General features: G+C 40.8%; 1 protein-coding gene across 4 annotated transcripts in view; it reads right to left on the reverse strand.

Annotated features, from left to right (window-relative positions):
* LOC114667466 (collagen alpha-1(XI) chain-like) overlaps nucleotides 1-17,058 on the reverse strand; it is a 377,917-nt gene that overhangs the window by 77,397 nt on the left and 283,462 nt on the right. For all 4 annotated transcript variants that reach the window (XM_051920865.1, XM_051920864.1, XM_051920867.1 and 1 more), the window contains 2 exons: nucleotides 15,121-15,174; nucleotides 4,070-4,123 (listed from right to left, as the gene is read on the reverse strand). In XM_051920865.1, the coding sequence (XP_051776825.1) occupies nucleotides 4,070-4,123; nucleotides 15,121-15,174 (108 nt within the window). The remainder of the gene's footprint in view (nucleotides 1-4,069; nucleotides 4,124-15,120; nucleotides 15,175-17,058) is intronic.

The following is a 17,058-nucleotide window of genomic DNA, read 5'->3' on the forward strand; positions in this document are numbered from 1 at the left end:
AGATGTTGTGCCAGGCGTGTCGGGCCTACAGGATTTGTTCTGCTGCCTTCACCAGCTCTGCGCCTCAACTCCCTCCTGCCTCTGAGCCCTTCAGGCGACACCATTGGCCTCCCCGCTTGGTGTTTGTCTTCTGGCCGTAGGACCTTCTACAGCCAGGCGTGTGCCTTTCCTCATCAGATTAAATCAACTGAACTGACCACACATGGACTGCAGACAATGAAGTTTCAAGGTCTGAGGACGTGTGCCAATGTGATATTACTGTTTTTTCGTGTTTAAATAAAATCTCAAAAACTTGTAAAATCTTATTTTGACGTTGCCATTCTGGGGTATGGAGTGTTGACTGATATGGAGAAAAACGTTCATTTAAATGTGAAGAACGTGAAGGGGTCTGAATATGTTCTGAGGGGGCTTTACACATGCAATTTCAACTTGAAGCTGCTGGTTTTGTACTGATACCCTGATTGGATTGGACTGATCTGCCACCAGGATCAGAACTGCCCCACTCTACACCAGAACAGGATGACATGGGTTTGGAAAATGAATGACCGGTTTAAAATGGCTTTGTGACATTTACACAATGAGACATTCTGTAGAAGATACAAACTGATGGTTTTCCATTTGCTTTCAGATAACTTTTACTTCTTATAAAGGTTAATTGCTCTTGGTGGCCATGTTGCATTCTTTATGGCTCACTCTCCAAATGTCCTCTGGTGTCTTCCATGCTTCACTTCCATTAAACTGGTGGGCAGCTGGGCACCTCATCCATCCTGGTGCAGTGTGAGCTATGAGGTTCTGACATTTAAATGAGGTGGCTGCCACGTGAAGATGGCATGTGGGGGACAACAATGTGTAGACCCTGAGGTTTGATGGCACCTAAAGACAAGTCATCAGACCCCCCCAGGGGGGCAAAAAAAAAAAACTAGGAAGGCAAGTAGCTGGCTTTCTGTGTGAATGCTAGAAGAAAAAGAGAGATGCATCTTCGGCCTAACACAACTCCCACAGTTCTTCTTTTTTCAGGAAGGTTTAGATTTGTGCTGAATGAGCAGAGAGCATTAAAAAGTCACTTGAAAATTAGAGTCGGGGAAGAGAGGTAAACAAAGAGAAGAGGCAGAGACGAGGAAATAGCAAGCGAGCGGCCAAGGAAAATGGGCAAAACAGCTGCGTAATGGCACCATTTAGGACTGAAAGGCCTCTCGAGATAAATCAGGAAGGAGAAAGAAAAAAGAAAGGAGGGGACAAATAAAAAGAAAACACAAAACATGGGGGTCCTCAAGTAGTGGAGCGGATGGCGCTGACATTAATGTCTCCTCTGAAACTGGGCCGTGGCCTTGAGTGCGCAACAGTAATTGCTTTGTCATACTTAAAAAAATACTCTTTATATAAATGTGTGTGTATAAATATGTATACAGTCATATGAAAAAGTTTGGGAACCCCTCTCAGCCTGCATAATATCTGACTCTCCTTTCAACAAAAAAGATAACAGTGGTCTGTCTTTCATTCCCATGAACATCTGAGTACTGCGGTGTTTTCCGAACAAAGATTTTTAGTGACGCAGTATTTAGTTGTATGAAATTAAATCAAATGTGAAAAACTGGCTGTGCACAAATGTGGGTCCCCTTGTCATTGTGCTGATTTGAATGCCTGTCACTGCTCAATGCTGATTACTTACAACACCAAATTGGTTGGATGAGCTCGTTAAGCCTTGAACTTTATAGACAATCATGAGATATAAAGGTATTTAAGGTGGTCAATGTCAAGTTGTGCCTCCTTCCCTTTGAATCTCCTCTGAAGAGTGACAACATGGGATCCTCAAAGCAACTCTCAAAAGATCTGAAAACAAAGATTGTTGAGTCTCCTGGTTTAGGGGAAGGCTACAAAAAGCCATCTCAGAGGTTTAAACTGTCAGTTTCTGTAACTGTCAGGAATGGAATCAGGAAATGGAAGGCCACAGGCACAGTTGCTGTTAAACCCAGCAGGTCTGGCAGGCCATGAAAAATACAGGAGCGGCATATGGGCAGGATTGTGAGAATGGTGACAGACAACCCACACATCACCTCCAAAGACCTGCAAGAACATCTGGCTGCAGATGGTGTATCTGTACATCGTTCTACAATTCAGTGCAATTTGCACAAAGAACATCTGTATGGCAGGGTGATGAGAAAGAAGCCCTTTCTGCACTCACACCACAAACAGAGTCGCTTGTTGTATGCCAATGCTCATTTAGACAAGCCAGATTCATTTTAGAACAAAGTGCTTTGGACTGATGAGATAAAAATTGAGTTATTTGGTCAGAACAAAAAGCGCTTTGCATGGTGGAAGAAGAACACCGCATTCCAAGAAAAACACCTGCTACCTACTGTCAAATTTGGTGGAGGTTCCATCATGCTGTGGGGCTGTGTGGCTAGTTCAGGGACTGGGGCCCTTGTTAAAGTCATGGGTCGGATGAATTTAACCCAATATCAACAAATTCTTCAGGATAATGTTCAAGCATCAGTCACAAAGTTGAAGTTACTCAGGGGTTGGATATTCCAACAAGACAATGACCCAAAACACAGTTGGAAATCTACAAAGGCATTCATGCAGAGGGAGAGGTACAATGTTCTGGAATGGCCGTCACAGTCCCCTGACTTGAATATCATCGAAAATCTATGGGATGATTTGAAGCAGGCTGTCCATCAAATTGAACTGAACTGGAGAGATTTTGTATTAAGAATGGACAGAAATACCTCCATCCAGAATCCAGACACTCATCAGAGGCTATAGGAGGACAACGTCTAGAGGCAAAAGGAGGCTCAACTAAGTATTGACGTCATATTTCTGTTGGGGTGCCCAGATTTATGCACCTGTCTAATTTTGTTATGATGCATATTGCATATTTTCTGTTAATCCAATAAACTTAATGTCACTGCTGAAATACTACTGTTACCATAAGGCATGTCATAAATTAAAAGGAAGTTGCTACTTTGAAAGCTCAGCCAATGACAAACAAAAATCCAAAGAATTAAGAGGGGGTCCCAAACTTTTTTATATGACTGTATATATATATATATATATATATATATATATATATATATATATATATATATATATACATATATATATATATATATATATATATATATATATATATAATATGTGTGTGTGTAAATATATACAGTACACAGTACACATATACAGTTTTCCCTCGCTACTTTGCGGTTCACTTTTCGCGGATTCACGACTTCGCGGGTTTTCACATACAAGTGATTGCCCGCCTATCGCGGAAGTTATGTTCCAGACCCATCAGCAACAGGAGAAAATCCGCGATATAGAAAGACCATATAAATAAACATTTTTATAGTTTAAGCCTTAAAATACCCATCCCACATGCTTCAAACACATGTAAACTTATAAAACACACTTTGTTAACACATATGATATGTGGATGTCAGGCTAAGGATATGAGTAACATCTCACTATTATAAAACATTTTAACTTCACGCAAGACAAGACAGTGAGACAGGAAAATAGGTGCTGTACAGGGTTTTAAATTATTGACACGCAGAGCGACAAGCAGCACAAAGCCAGCACAAAGTCCACTTCTCCTTAGCGTTCATTCAGCTCCCCACCCCCTTGACAATGCGAAGTGGCAGGAGCTTGCGACTCTGGGGGTGCGGTGTTTGAGCGAACGTACGTTCAGCCCTCACACACCCCCATTCCTCCTCCTCCTTCCGAACGCGCAGAGCGACAAGCAGGCATTTTGGCAGAAGCAGCACAAAGTCCATTTCTGCTCTCCTGAGAGTTCAGCTGCCCCCCTTCACAAAGCGAGTGCAGACACATTGATGTCTGATCGCTGCGTGCAGTGTGCAGTTTTGGTCTGCAGTGTTTAAGAATGCAGAAAGTGTTTAAGAGCATAGGAAGTGTTTATAAGAGTGTGGGAAGGGTTTATAAAGCCTTAAAATATGTATAAATAATAAAATAAATATAGGTCGCTACTTCGCGGATTTTCACCTATCGCGGGGGGCTCTGGAACGTAACCCCCGCGATAGATGAGGGATTACTGTATATGAATAAGCACAAAGATACTCACATCTCCACCCGGGGGACCCATTGGACCTCGAGGACCAGACTGTCCAGGTGGACCCTGTGAAGAAAACAAAACAAATTAATGATAAGTGGTCAACAGGATAAAATCTTCAATACCGTCTTCGTTTTATAATTTGAAAGGAATGCTAAAATGCTGCTTGATCCTTGTGACGGATGGCCGGCAGCTCAAACCGGCCGACACACCCAGGACGCTAGATGGCGACTTCCCTGCAGCAAAGCCCTGGATTCCTGCGGGGCACTATGGGATATGGAGTTTGGCTTCACAGCCCTGCTGGGTGCCGCCAGGTGACGCTGCAGGGAGACACAGGGATTTCTGTTTCCCATATAGCCCATATAATACAATTCTCCATCTGACCCGGAAGTGCAGATGAATCACATGGATGGAAGGTCAGAAGCACTTCCAGGTCAAGGACTATAAAAAGGACTGGTGGAGACCCAACAGGAGAGCCGGAGTTGGGAGGGAGTGTGACGGAGCTGCTGGGAGGAGAGAATTATTGTGTTAGTTTATTGTGTATTTGGTGGATGTGGTGCTTTGGAGGCACCATTGATAAGAAAAAGATTAAAAATCTGCTTAGTGCTTTTTAACTTGTGTCTAGAGCCTCTGTCTGTTGGGGTTCACAGGGCAACAGCGCCCTCTAATGTCCACACCCTTTTTTCCATTCATTCTTTCTTTGCATTGTAACATGGATCTTACATTACAAAGCCCACTATGAAATTTGAATGATTCTTCCTTCCTCTGCCTTGGCTGTCCGAATTTGTCTGCTTTGTCCCGATTGATTACTCCACCCCAATTTATTTGAATCAAGACTCCAGCACACGCAGCATTATTCAAGCATATGATAAGACAGACGTGTGAGGCACTCTCTCTGAATGTGGTTCCCAATGCCCCAGTGCAGTGATGGGGACCCTGTGTTATATAAATTGGTACCATCCTTTGGGTGAGATGTAAAACCGAGGCCCTGACTCTCTGTGGGCATCATCTGTAAAGAGTAGGGTGTATCCCGGTGTCCTGGCTACATGGCCTAGTCATTCTGGCCCCCTAATCATCCCCTGTTCCTTATTATCTTATGTGTGGTGAGCACACTGCCTCAAAAATGGCTGCCATCGCATCATCCAGGCTGATAACTCACTATGTAAAGCACTTTGAGTAGTGAGAAAAGCGCTATACAAATGTAAAGAATTATTATTAAGACCCCAACTACACGGGCTATCTATCTGGTGTACATTTAATGGTAAGTTTTATCATCCATTTCTGGGTCACACTTGATCACACAAAGTGAATTTGTCATCAATTGTGCTACTGTTTGGGCACAGTCATTTCAAAAATATAGTAAGATTTAAATCTGTCAATTCACTACAGGAGTTTAAAATAGATTTGTCTGTTTATAAGTATATTATCGAGGCCTGGATTTGGTATTTTCTTGTTACTATTTTATTTTTGTAAAACTACCCTAAGCTTATTATCTGAAAAAATTGTTATAATAAAGTCTTCTTCTTCTTTTTTGTTCGGCTTCTCCCGTTAGGGGTCTCCACAGTGGGTCATATGTTTCCAAATCTTCCTGTCCTCCTCATCTTGCTCTGTCACACCCATCACTTGCATGTCCTCTCTCACCACATCCATCAACCTTCTCTTAGGCCTTCCTCTTCTCCTCTTACCTGACAGCTCTATCCTTAGCACCCCTGGCCCAGCATCTCTCCTCTGCACATGTCCAAACCAATGCAATTTCACCTCTCTGACTTTGTCTCCAAACCTGAGCTGACCCTCTAATGTCCTCATTTCTAATCCTGTCCATCCTCGTCACACCCAATGCAAATCTTAGCATCTTTAACTCAGCTACCTCCAGCTCTGTCTCCTGTTTTCTGGTTAGTTCCACCGTTTCCAACCCATATAACATAGCTGGTCTTACTACCGTCCTGTAGACCTTCCCTTTCACTCTTGCTGGTACCCGTCTGTCACAAATCACTCCTGACACTCTTCTCCACCCACTCCACCCTGTCTGCACTCTCTTTTTCACCTCTCTTCCACAATCCCCATTACTCTGTACTGTTGATCCCAAGTATTTAAACTCATCCACCTTCTCCAACTCTACTCCCAGCATCCTCACCATTCCACTGACCTCCCTCTCATTCATACAAATGTATTCTGTCTTGGTGGTCCTACTGACCTTCATTCATCACCTGTCTAGAGCATATCTCAACCTTCCAGGGTGTTATAATACAATAAATTAAATTCATTTTGAGCACTCATCTCAAAAGATGATATGTAGATGGCTGGCCTGCTTTGCCCAATTCGTATCAATCCTTGCTCACACTCTGACCATCATATCTTCTTCCATCAGGTATTATAAATTGCAGCCTTTTATAAATCTAAATCTATTATATAAAAATTAGATGGACCAAAGTTTGCATAGCTGCTCTCTTGGACGATAAAACTAAGATAGACTATTTTGGGAACCCAAACTTTTGACCCTCGGTGTCCCAGCGTTTACCTGTGTGCTAGAGTTTGCACACCAGTGCCACCTGTTGGCTCAGAGCAAGTGAAACATCCGAACAGACTGAAGTCACACTAGCAGACAAAATGACAGGAGCTTAGGCTGACTTACTCAGACTAACCCCGCATGCTGCTTCAGTATACTGTAATATAAAAAGGAGTATTGTGCACTAACGCAGACGGGTGCTGGATGAGGCTTCACTGAGACTGGAAGTGCAACAACAACAAGGGTTGCTGTTTAACTCCTGCTTTGTCAGCTTTTCTTTATAATTTTAGCACTGTGCACTGTCCACCTTGAACTAAGAGCACGAGTCAGACATGGTGGTGTTCATAATTACAACCCAGCAAGGAGTTACACAATTCTGGCATCTGATCCAACCCAAAAAAGAACAAATTCTCGACTCACGAAAGCAGAGCCATTGGTAGAGAAGCAGTGTGGAGGACAGATCAGATGGCTAGCAATAACAGCAGGGTCACCGTGTAAAAAACAACAGAAACCTTTTCTTTTATAACTTAACATATTCTACAAACACACCCAGGTAATAGCGGGTAATTCAGCTAGTAGAATATAAAAGACATTCATTATATGCAATAGATAGATAGAAAGATATGTAAAGGTACTACAGTATATAATACTTGTACATAGAAAAGGAACTGAGATAGATAGATAGATAGATAGATAGATAGATAGATAGATAGATAGATAGATAGATAGATAGATAGATAGATAGATAGATAGATAGATAGATAGATAGATAGATAGATAGTATTTATAATTTATATATATGGAAAATACTATGCAATATCTACATAGATATTAATTTTAGTATAGTAGGCAGGATAAGATAGGTAGATAGTGTTTATAATTTATATATAGAAAATGTTATAGCCAGATTAATATTAATTTTAGTATAGTAGGCAGGGATAGATAGATAGTATTTATAATTTATATATATATGAAACATACTATGCAATATCTAGATAGATAGTAATTTTAGTATAGTAGGCAGAATAAGATAGATAGATGGTATTTATAATTTATATATGCAAAATGTAATAGCCAGATAAATATTAATTTTAGTATAATAGGCAGGATAGATAGATAGATAGATAGATAGATAGATAGATAGATAGATAGATAGATAGATAGATAGATAGATAGATAGTATTTATATATATGAAAAATACTATGCAATATCTACATAGATATTAATTTTAGTATAGTAGGCAGGATAAGATAGGTAGATAGTATTTATAATTTATATATATGAAACATACTATGCAATATCTAGATAGATATTAATTTTAGCATAGTAGGCAGAATAAGATAGATAGGTGGTATTTAAATTTATATATATATGAAACATACTATGCAATATCTAGATAGATATTAATTTTAGTATAGTAGGCAGAATAAGATAGATAGGTGGTATTTATAATTTATATATGCAAAATGTAATAGCCAGATAAATATAAATTTTAGTATAATAGGCAGGATGGGCGGCACGGTGGCGCAGTGGTAGCGCTGCTGCCTCGCAGTTAGGAGACCTGGGTTCGCTTCCCGGGTCCTCCCTGCGTGGAGTTTGCATGTTCTCCCCGTGTCTGCGTGGGTTTCCTCCGGGCGCTCCGGTTTCCTCCCACAGTCCAAAGACATGCAGGCTAGGTGGATTGGTGATTCTAAATTGGCCCTAGTGTGTGCTTGGTGTGTGGGTGTGTTTGTGTGTGTCCTGCAGTGGGTTGGCACCCTGCCTGGGATTGGTTCCCTGCCTTGTGCCCTGTGTTGGCTGGGATTGGCTCCAGCAGACCCCCGTGACCCTGTGTTTGGATTCAGCGGGTTGGAAAATGGATGGATGGATGGATAGGCAGGATAGATAGATAGATAGATAGATAGATAGATAGATAGATAGATAGATAGATAGATAGATAGATAGTATTTATAATTTATATATATGGAAAATACTATGCAATATCTACATAGATATTAATTTTAGTATAGTAGGCAGGATAAGATAGGTAGATAGTATTTATAATTTATATATAGAAAATGTTATATCCAGATAAATATTAATTTTAGTATAGTAGGCAGGGATAGATAGTATTTATAATTTATATATATATATTTGAAACATACTATGCAATATCTACATAGACATTAATTTTAGTATAGTAGGCAGAATAAGATAGATAGGTGGTATTTATAATTTATATATACAAAATGTAATAGCCAGATAAATATTAATTTTAGTATAATAGGCAGGAAAGATAGATAGATAGATAGATAGATAGATAGATAGATAGATAGATAGATAGATAGATAGATAGATAGATAGATAGATAGATAGATAGATAGTATTTATAATTTATTTATATGGAAAATACTATGCAATATCTACATAGATATTAATTTTAGTATAGTAGGCAGGATAAGATAGGTAGATAGTATTTATAATTTATATATAGAAAATGTTATATCCAGATAAATATTAATTTTAGTATAGTAGGCAGGGATAGATAGTATTTATAATTTATATATATATATTTGAAACATACTATGCAATATCTACATAGACATTAATTTTAGTATAGTAGGCAGAATAAGATAGATAGGTGGTATTTATAATTTATATATACAAAATGTAATAGCCAGATAAATATTAATTTTAGTATAATAGGCAGGAAAGATAGATAGATAGATAGATAGATAGATAGATAGATAGATAGATAGATAGATAGATAGATAGATAGATAGATAGATAGATAGATAGATAGATAGATAGATAGATAGATAGATAGATAGATAGATAGATTTGAAAGGCACATATAAAATATTCTTATATGTAAGAAAGATGCTATATTAAATAGACAGGTGAAGAGATAGTTGAAAAGGATTTATTATACCCATAAAACCATCTGTATCTCCAGCTCCAATGTTTAATATAAATTTAGCTCAGCAATTATAACTGACAGCATGAAAACAAAGCTATGTAGTCCTAGGGGATCCCTCGAGTATTTTAAGCTCCTCTTCTTTTCTAAACATGCCAGTTTACATTTCGTGTCAGCTGTTTCGACGCCGCCATCCTTTCTCCATATCAAACACACTTGCCAAGGAAACTACCGGTGTAGTGCAAAAAAAAAAAAAAAGAAGGTGCAGGGCCTCCTAATTCAAGACCCGCTATTTTGACCCAGTTTGCTTTGGTATGAAATTTCAGCAGCCTCCTGCTCGGAGTTACCATACAGCATAGATAATCATTTAAAGCAGTAAACAGGGTATTAAAATTAACATGTTTTGCATAGTTATGCATCTCATTTGCCTCTCACTGTCAGCACATGCAGTCCCCTGAATAAATGACTTTCACGACTTCATGAAATAATTAAAAAATAAAACAACATACAGTTGCATTTTCCCACCACTTATATCAGCTGTTATTTGACCAGCATGTCTAAAAAAGGGTGCAAAATGTTTGTTTTTTTTCCATATGGTGTTCCATTTGGAGAGGTGCTGTTAAAACGTAACCTAGCAATTGAAAGATTGTTTGATTCACATTGAGTTTTAATCATTTTATTTTGTTCTCTTTTTGTTCATTCATTCAAAGACATTCATCATTTACAAAGATTCTGCATTATTCTCTTTCATCTAAGCCTGAGGTTTTACAGTTTCCTCTCTCTTTAAGGGCATTTTTTGGGTATGTTTGTGTCTCTCGAACATTTTAAAGCAGTTCTTTGAACTTTAAAAGCCAATTATACACAAACCAAATTGCTGAGGTGTTTCACTTGCACGTTGTTGAGCTGCAGCATTTGCTTCCTTTCAACATTGAGTCTCAAAATCTGTGTCATTAGCACAAAGTCGTAGTTATGTGGCGGCGTTTGCTGCACACCCGTCTTTATTAGTGAGAAGTGAGACACATGAAGCGACGAAAAAAATGTAAAAGTTCACACATGAGCCATCTATTGGCTGTGGTCGAGCGTGAGCAGAGCAGACTGCGACCTACAAACACAGGCCTATCATTTATATATGTCTAATGCATTAACATGAAAGGTAGACTGATATGGATATGAATAGCAATACTGATTTAAAATAAAATGTACATAACTCACTGTACAAACATCTCAAAACTCCAGACACAATTGCACCACAACATTCCCAGTTCAATACCATCAACACAACTCCGCAATACAGCACAACTCTTTCTTTCCTTTTCCTACTTTCTCCTGAGACGAGTGGAGGGCTCCCTTTTAACCCTGGACCCAAGAGTACTGCCAGTGGTTAATCATTTGCTCCTGGGAAGCACTTCCAGGTCAGGCAGGACCACCACGGTGCTTGTGTTGGCTGGCAGCCCCCCATAGAACCTGAAGAGAGCAGACTCATGGGACAAGAGCACCTATGCTGCCCTGTAGGCGCCCATACTGGGGTTTGCCAGACGTGATGCTGCCACTCAGTGTCCGGGGGTGTGCTCTGTCCATAGCAGGCAGTAGACTACTGCGCAGACCCTTCAGGATCCAGCGCCCACCCTAGATGCTGCTCAGTGGTTGTGAGGATGCCACTCCTGAAGTAGCTGCTATAACATGGAAAGGAGATATCACTCCCTCCCTGGCTTTCCGTTATCAAGGCCTCCTGGCCGTTACAGGCTGGGAGGCCGGTTCATCCATCACATGGTACAATAAAAATAAATCCCCATAAGTAACACACTAACAGACACATCAACATGAAGTGTTTCCAAATGAACCCTTCTGATTATATCGACTTTCATTTTTTTTTTATATTATCACACAAAAGTAACACAAGGGGGCACCTGCCAATCACAGCAGCTGTACGCTAGTGCCCTCATTTGGGAGTTTGTCTTCTAATCGGATGTCTGGTGAAATGCGTATACAAATTAAGCTTCTTTCTTATGCAAATGCACAGGGTCGGCTCCAGATAATTGCATTTCCTGCTAATGACATTAAAGTAATTGGAGCTCCACTTATGCAAATACACACAAACACACACACACACACACAGATGCGGAGAGTGCCAGCCGACCGCCGGAGCTCTCGGCCAGCAGGCTGGTATATGAGCAGTGCTCGGCCCTACAGTCTGAGAGGATAGAGGGGACTGAGTACACTCCAGTGAGGTTTGTCTGAAGGCATTTGGGGTCCTGCCTACTCTACAGTCCTTATTATCAGACTCGACGTGCTGTGTTTAAGGAGAAACAGACAAAATCCTAGTGCTTAACGGCAATCCAGATCATCGATTAAGAGAATGAAGCAGAAGAATGTATTGAGTTAATCATGATGCCAGTCACTGTGAAACTACAGAACGCAGGAACCCCTCAACAGTATCATAGTCCCCCGGGGAAAATAGTGCACTGGGGCCCCTGTTTCGATAGAAAATCAGAAACATACCATTGTGGGGCACCTGGGCAGTGCCCATTGTGCCCATACATTAAGACGGCCCTGATAGAATGACTGGCGCATGACACCAGGGGTTACATTTATGGCAATTTCTGAGATTATGCAAATGCAAGCTATGCTCGACTTCCTCGCAGGGTTTTTCTATAAGGTTTGTGCCACTAACCAAGTGGTATGGAAGTGGGGAGCAGGTAAGGAGTACACCCGGTAAATTGATTTGTGTTTTCTATTCACTCAAATGGAGTTCTGTGTTTTAGCACATTATAGGCAGGCTGTTCACTGGTATTCAGAAGTCTGAATTTATCTTGGCACAGACAATACCAAGATGTCGGATGCTGTGTGGATTTGTTGCTTTGTTGTTGGTCAGGGGTTCCTTTATGCTTTGGTGGGCACTCTCTCTCTCTTTTCTTCATGATCCCTATGTCCTCAGCAGACCCTTTGCCGCTTGGAGGATAGCATTCGTCTTTCTGGCACAACATTGTCGATGGCTTTCTTGAAGTAATGGCTGCTCCTCAACAGACAGCACTCAGGGCTTAGCTTAGCAGACTAGATCTCCGCTCTCAGGCTCACAAAAGAGAAGAGTTTCTCAGCTTCGGCTCTCCAAGGAGGAGCAACTCATAGCTTTCAAGGTTCAAAGAGACTAGGCTTCAGAAGGTCGTTTTGTGTATCTCGCCCTCCTTAAGACATTTCCCAGTGAGCGTCCAGTGAACAGTCCAGAGAGCTTCTTCAGGATGGTGCAGAGAGTTTGAAGGGAATGCATTAACTTTTCCTGATTGGATTAAAGTCATTTCTAGTTGCAAAATCAGTGTCTTCTCATAGGCGAGTTCTTCTGTTCCTCCTAGTAGTCATCCCTTGAATTGCAGTTCTTGCTTGAGTTCATTGTGGCTCAAGAGGGTCTGCAGAGGAACCTCTGGAGAGATGTCAGGTCAACCATGACGTACACCTTTGTCATCAGATGAAGTGCAGGCAAGATCCTGGTACAAGCTGGACTTCAGTCACTTAGTTTGGAATGCAAATGGAGAAAGATGCAGCTGGATGCCTGCATCCCTTTCAAATCTGTTTTCTTAACAGGCAATGCCCACTTTGTCCTAATACATTCTTGATTACCAGTGGAGTGGGTTTGCACGTTGGTTGGATATGCAAGTGAGAATGTCTCTGCACTCTGTATGTGTGACAGTACAACTTCTACTACAACAACAAAAGTCACAGCAATTGGCTGCATTGGGTGGAAGCTAAGTGCATTGTCACGCATGTGTGTCAGAGGGGTCTCCTCCCGGGTTCATTCCAGGTAAGGGGTACTACTCTGGGACACGAGGGGTAGCTGTCGCTAACAGTATCATCTATTTCTTCATCCATAGCTCAGAGAAGCTCCACCCCTGACTCCACCCCTTCCAGACAGTGGACTATAAAACAGAGAAGGGTGGTGCCTCGTTTTGGAATTGGGCCTACCACAGGACAGAGCTCTACCCCAAAAGGACTGACCGCTCCAATAAGCTTATCTATTTCACTGAACGCACTGCAGCCTGGGATTTTGCTGTCATTTAGCATTTATTTAGTTCATTTTTACTTTGCCGGCAACCTGGTGGAAACCCCAATGTTTTCTTAATTTGTGTCATATAATAATGAATAATAAATGAAATTAATAATAATAATAATAATAATGATGATGATGATGATGATGATAATCTCATATATACAGTGGACCCTTGACTTCCGAACTCAATTCGTTCACGAGGGCTGGTTGTAACTCAAGTTGGTTGTAAGTCAAGACTATTTTTCCCATAAGAAATAATGGAAATACCCATAATGTGTTCCGAACCTCCCACAGCGACACTTACTTAACCTTTTCATAATAAAAAAGGGTTGTATAATGTGCATAATTTACCAAAACACCAATAATTTTTCTAATGTACTAACCAAAAAGTTATAAAAAGTGCCTAGCCTACCAGAAGCAACAATTTCATACTGTACTCACCATTTAATTTGACATCTTTGGGCTGCAGGAAGAGAGGAGGAGGAGAATGAAATGGAAGGTGGTTATTGTTTGGAAGGAGCCTCCTTATACAAATCTTTTCTTTGTAAAATTGTCGAGATGGTGGATTTCGACATGCTGTACATATTAGCGAGATCGGTCACACGAACACCACTCTCATATTTCCGCACAATTTCTTTCTTCGTTTCAATTGTGATTGCTTTCTTTACCTTCATTACCTTCTCTTCCTTCCTTAGCAATTATCGAAAAAAATTGTATAAATCACTGCACTGACCGAAATTATGTCCACAAACACATGTATCTGGGCTCCGACTGACGCTTACGAACGCTCTTGGCTGTTTGTTTACAATTGCGCAAGCGGATACACGTGACCGCATTCAGGTCGTAATGCAAGATGTTGGTCGTAAATCAAAACAAAAATTTTGGTCGTAAATCAAGTTGTTCGCATGTCAGGCCGGTCGTATATCAAGGGTCGACTGTACTGTCAATATAGGTCTTTTGTGTGGTATATCTTTGAGTGGGGAAAAGTGCTTAGGTGTGTGGTCATTTACCGACACTCTTCAGCATAACGGTTCATCTCAAAAACAATTCTTTCGATCACGTCATTATCAAGAAGTGGATCTTGGCTGTCATCCTTCACTTTTATTCCTGGCTTCCCCACAAACTCAAAGCAAGGTGATATTGGTTTATTTGAAGCAGGATCAACAGAAACCCAAAAGCGAGTGTCACTTTTCGGACTCATCAGAATCGCTTTCGGTTTCACTGCCTGAAGACAGATTCACTTTGTCATCACTGCTGATGAGAGGCTCCTCAACATCACTGCTCGTATCACAGTCAAGAGCGTGCAACACCTCGACTGCTGAAAAACGTTTCTTATAGGATGCCATTATGAGGCTACAAGAAAACACGTCTACAGCGTCAGGAGAAAACGCTGTTAGCACTTTTACAGCCTGAGTAATCCTCGGGTGTAACACTTACGTTTGACGAGTCTATACTGTTGCTGAGTGACGCTCGGGGGCTAACACTTTTAACACTGTTTTCACAGCCTGAGCGACACCCGGTTCTAGCACTATTTTCTTAAAGTATTTTCAACGTTATTACTTGACATGATAACATAGTCTTGATTTTATAGTTGTAGCGCAAGAGAGAAGCTTTTACATACCATCAAACCAACGTGGCCGCTTTCTCCTTTTTCTCCAGGTGGTCCAGGCATTCCCTAAAAAATAAATAAATAAATAAATAAATAAATTTAAGGCGATAATAAAAATGGTACTCTTTCCCTCTCTTATCGCCATACGACATTTGAAATTCAATTCTGTTGACTTTAATAACAACAGCAATAAACAAGGCCTCCATCTGTCCATCCAGTCTGGCTGCAGACCAAAATAGTAAGTGGAGCGCAAATCTGAAATCCTCTGGAGGGTTGTCATGTGATAAAGTCCCCAAAAAAAAATCCAACAAGTAACTGCACTCTGTCGAGACGAGACAGTAAAAGATTTTAATGGAAAATAATCGGAAGATGTGGTCAAGACAGCGGGCAGGAGTCGAAACCAGAAAAGGGTAGAAGACACACAGGAGACTCTGAAGTCTCAGAATTGGCTGATGTTAAGAGTGGCGTCCAGCAGGGGTCAGCGCTATTTTTAATATACACAAATGATTTGGATAGGAATGTAAATAACAAGCTGGTTAAGTTTGCAGATGATACCAAGATCGGTGGATTGACAAGTAATAATCGAGAATCCATTGAATCATCACGGAGGGACGTGGATGGCAGGCTTGGGCAGATTTGTGGCAGATGAAATCTAATGTCAGTAAATGTAAAGTGTTACACATAGGAAGTAAAAATATTAGGTTTGAATACACAATGGGCAGTCAGAAAATCGAGAGTACACCTTATGAGAAGGATTTAGGAGTCGTGGTGAACTCGGCACTATCAACTGTCGGACAGTTTTCAGAAGCCATTTAAGAAGGCTAACAGAATGTCAGGTTATTCAGCGCCCTGATGTGTGGAGTACAAGTCACAGGAGGTTCTGCTCAAGTTTTATTACACACTGGTGAGGCCTCATCTGGAGTTCTGTGTGCAGTTTTGGCTTCCAGGCTACAAAAAGGACATAACAGCACAAGAATAAGTCCTGAGAAGAGCGACTAGGCTGATTACAGGGCTACAGGAGATGAAATATGAGGAAAGATTAAAAGAGCTGAACTTGTTTAATGTCAGTAAATGTAAAGTATTACATGTAAGAAGTAAAAATGTGAGGTTTGAATACACAATGGGAGGTCTGGAAATCGAAGGATTTAGGAGTCATAGTGGACTCCACACTATCAGCCAGACAGTGTTCAGAAGCCATTAAGAATGTTAGGTTATATAGCGCCTTGATCTGCCGAGTACAAGACCAAGGAGATTCTGCTCAAGCTTTATAACACACTGGTGAGGCCTCATTTGGAGTCCTGTGTGCAGTTTTGATCTCCAGGCTAAAAAAAGGACATAAAAGGGCTAGAAAAGGTCCAGAGAAGAGCAACTAGGCTGATTAGAGGGCTACAGGGGATGAGTTAAGAGGAAAGATTAAAAGAGCCGAGCCTTTACAGTTTAAGCAAAAAGAAGATTAAGAGGAGACCTGACTGAAGTGTTTAAAATTATGAAGGGAATGAGTCCAGTGGATCAAGACTGGGGACTTTAAATTGAATTCATCAAGAACACAGTGACACAGTTGAAAACTTGTTAAGGGTAAATTTCTCACAAATATTAGGAAGTTTTTCTTTACCCAGAGAACCACAGACACTTGGAATAAGCGATCCAGTAGTGTGGTAGACAGTAGGACATTAGGGGCCCTCAAAACTCAACTTGATGTTACTTTAGAAGAATTCAGTGGATAGGACTGGTGAGCTTTGTTGGGCTAAATGGCCTGTTCTCGTCCAGATTGTCCTAATGTCCTAATGTTCAGGGTATATTTTGCACAAACATTACCTGTGTCTGCGTGGGTTTCCTCCGGGCGCTCCGGTTTCCTCCCACAGTCCAAAGACATGCAGGTTAGGCGGATTGGCAATTCTAAATTGGCCCTAGTGTGTGCTTGGTGTGTGGGTGTGTTTGTGTGTGTCCTGT

Source organism: Erpetoichthys calabaricus, chromosome 17 (genome assembly GCF_900747795.2).
Source record: "Erpetoichthys calabaricus chromosome 17, fErpCal1.3, whole genome shotgun sequence".
In the NCBI taxonomy this organism is placed as follows: Eukaryota; Metazoa; Chordata; class Cladistia; order Polypteriformes; family Polypteridae; genus Erpetoichthys; species Erpetoichthys calabaricus.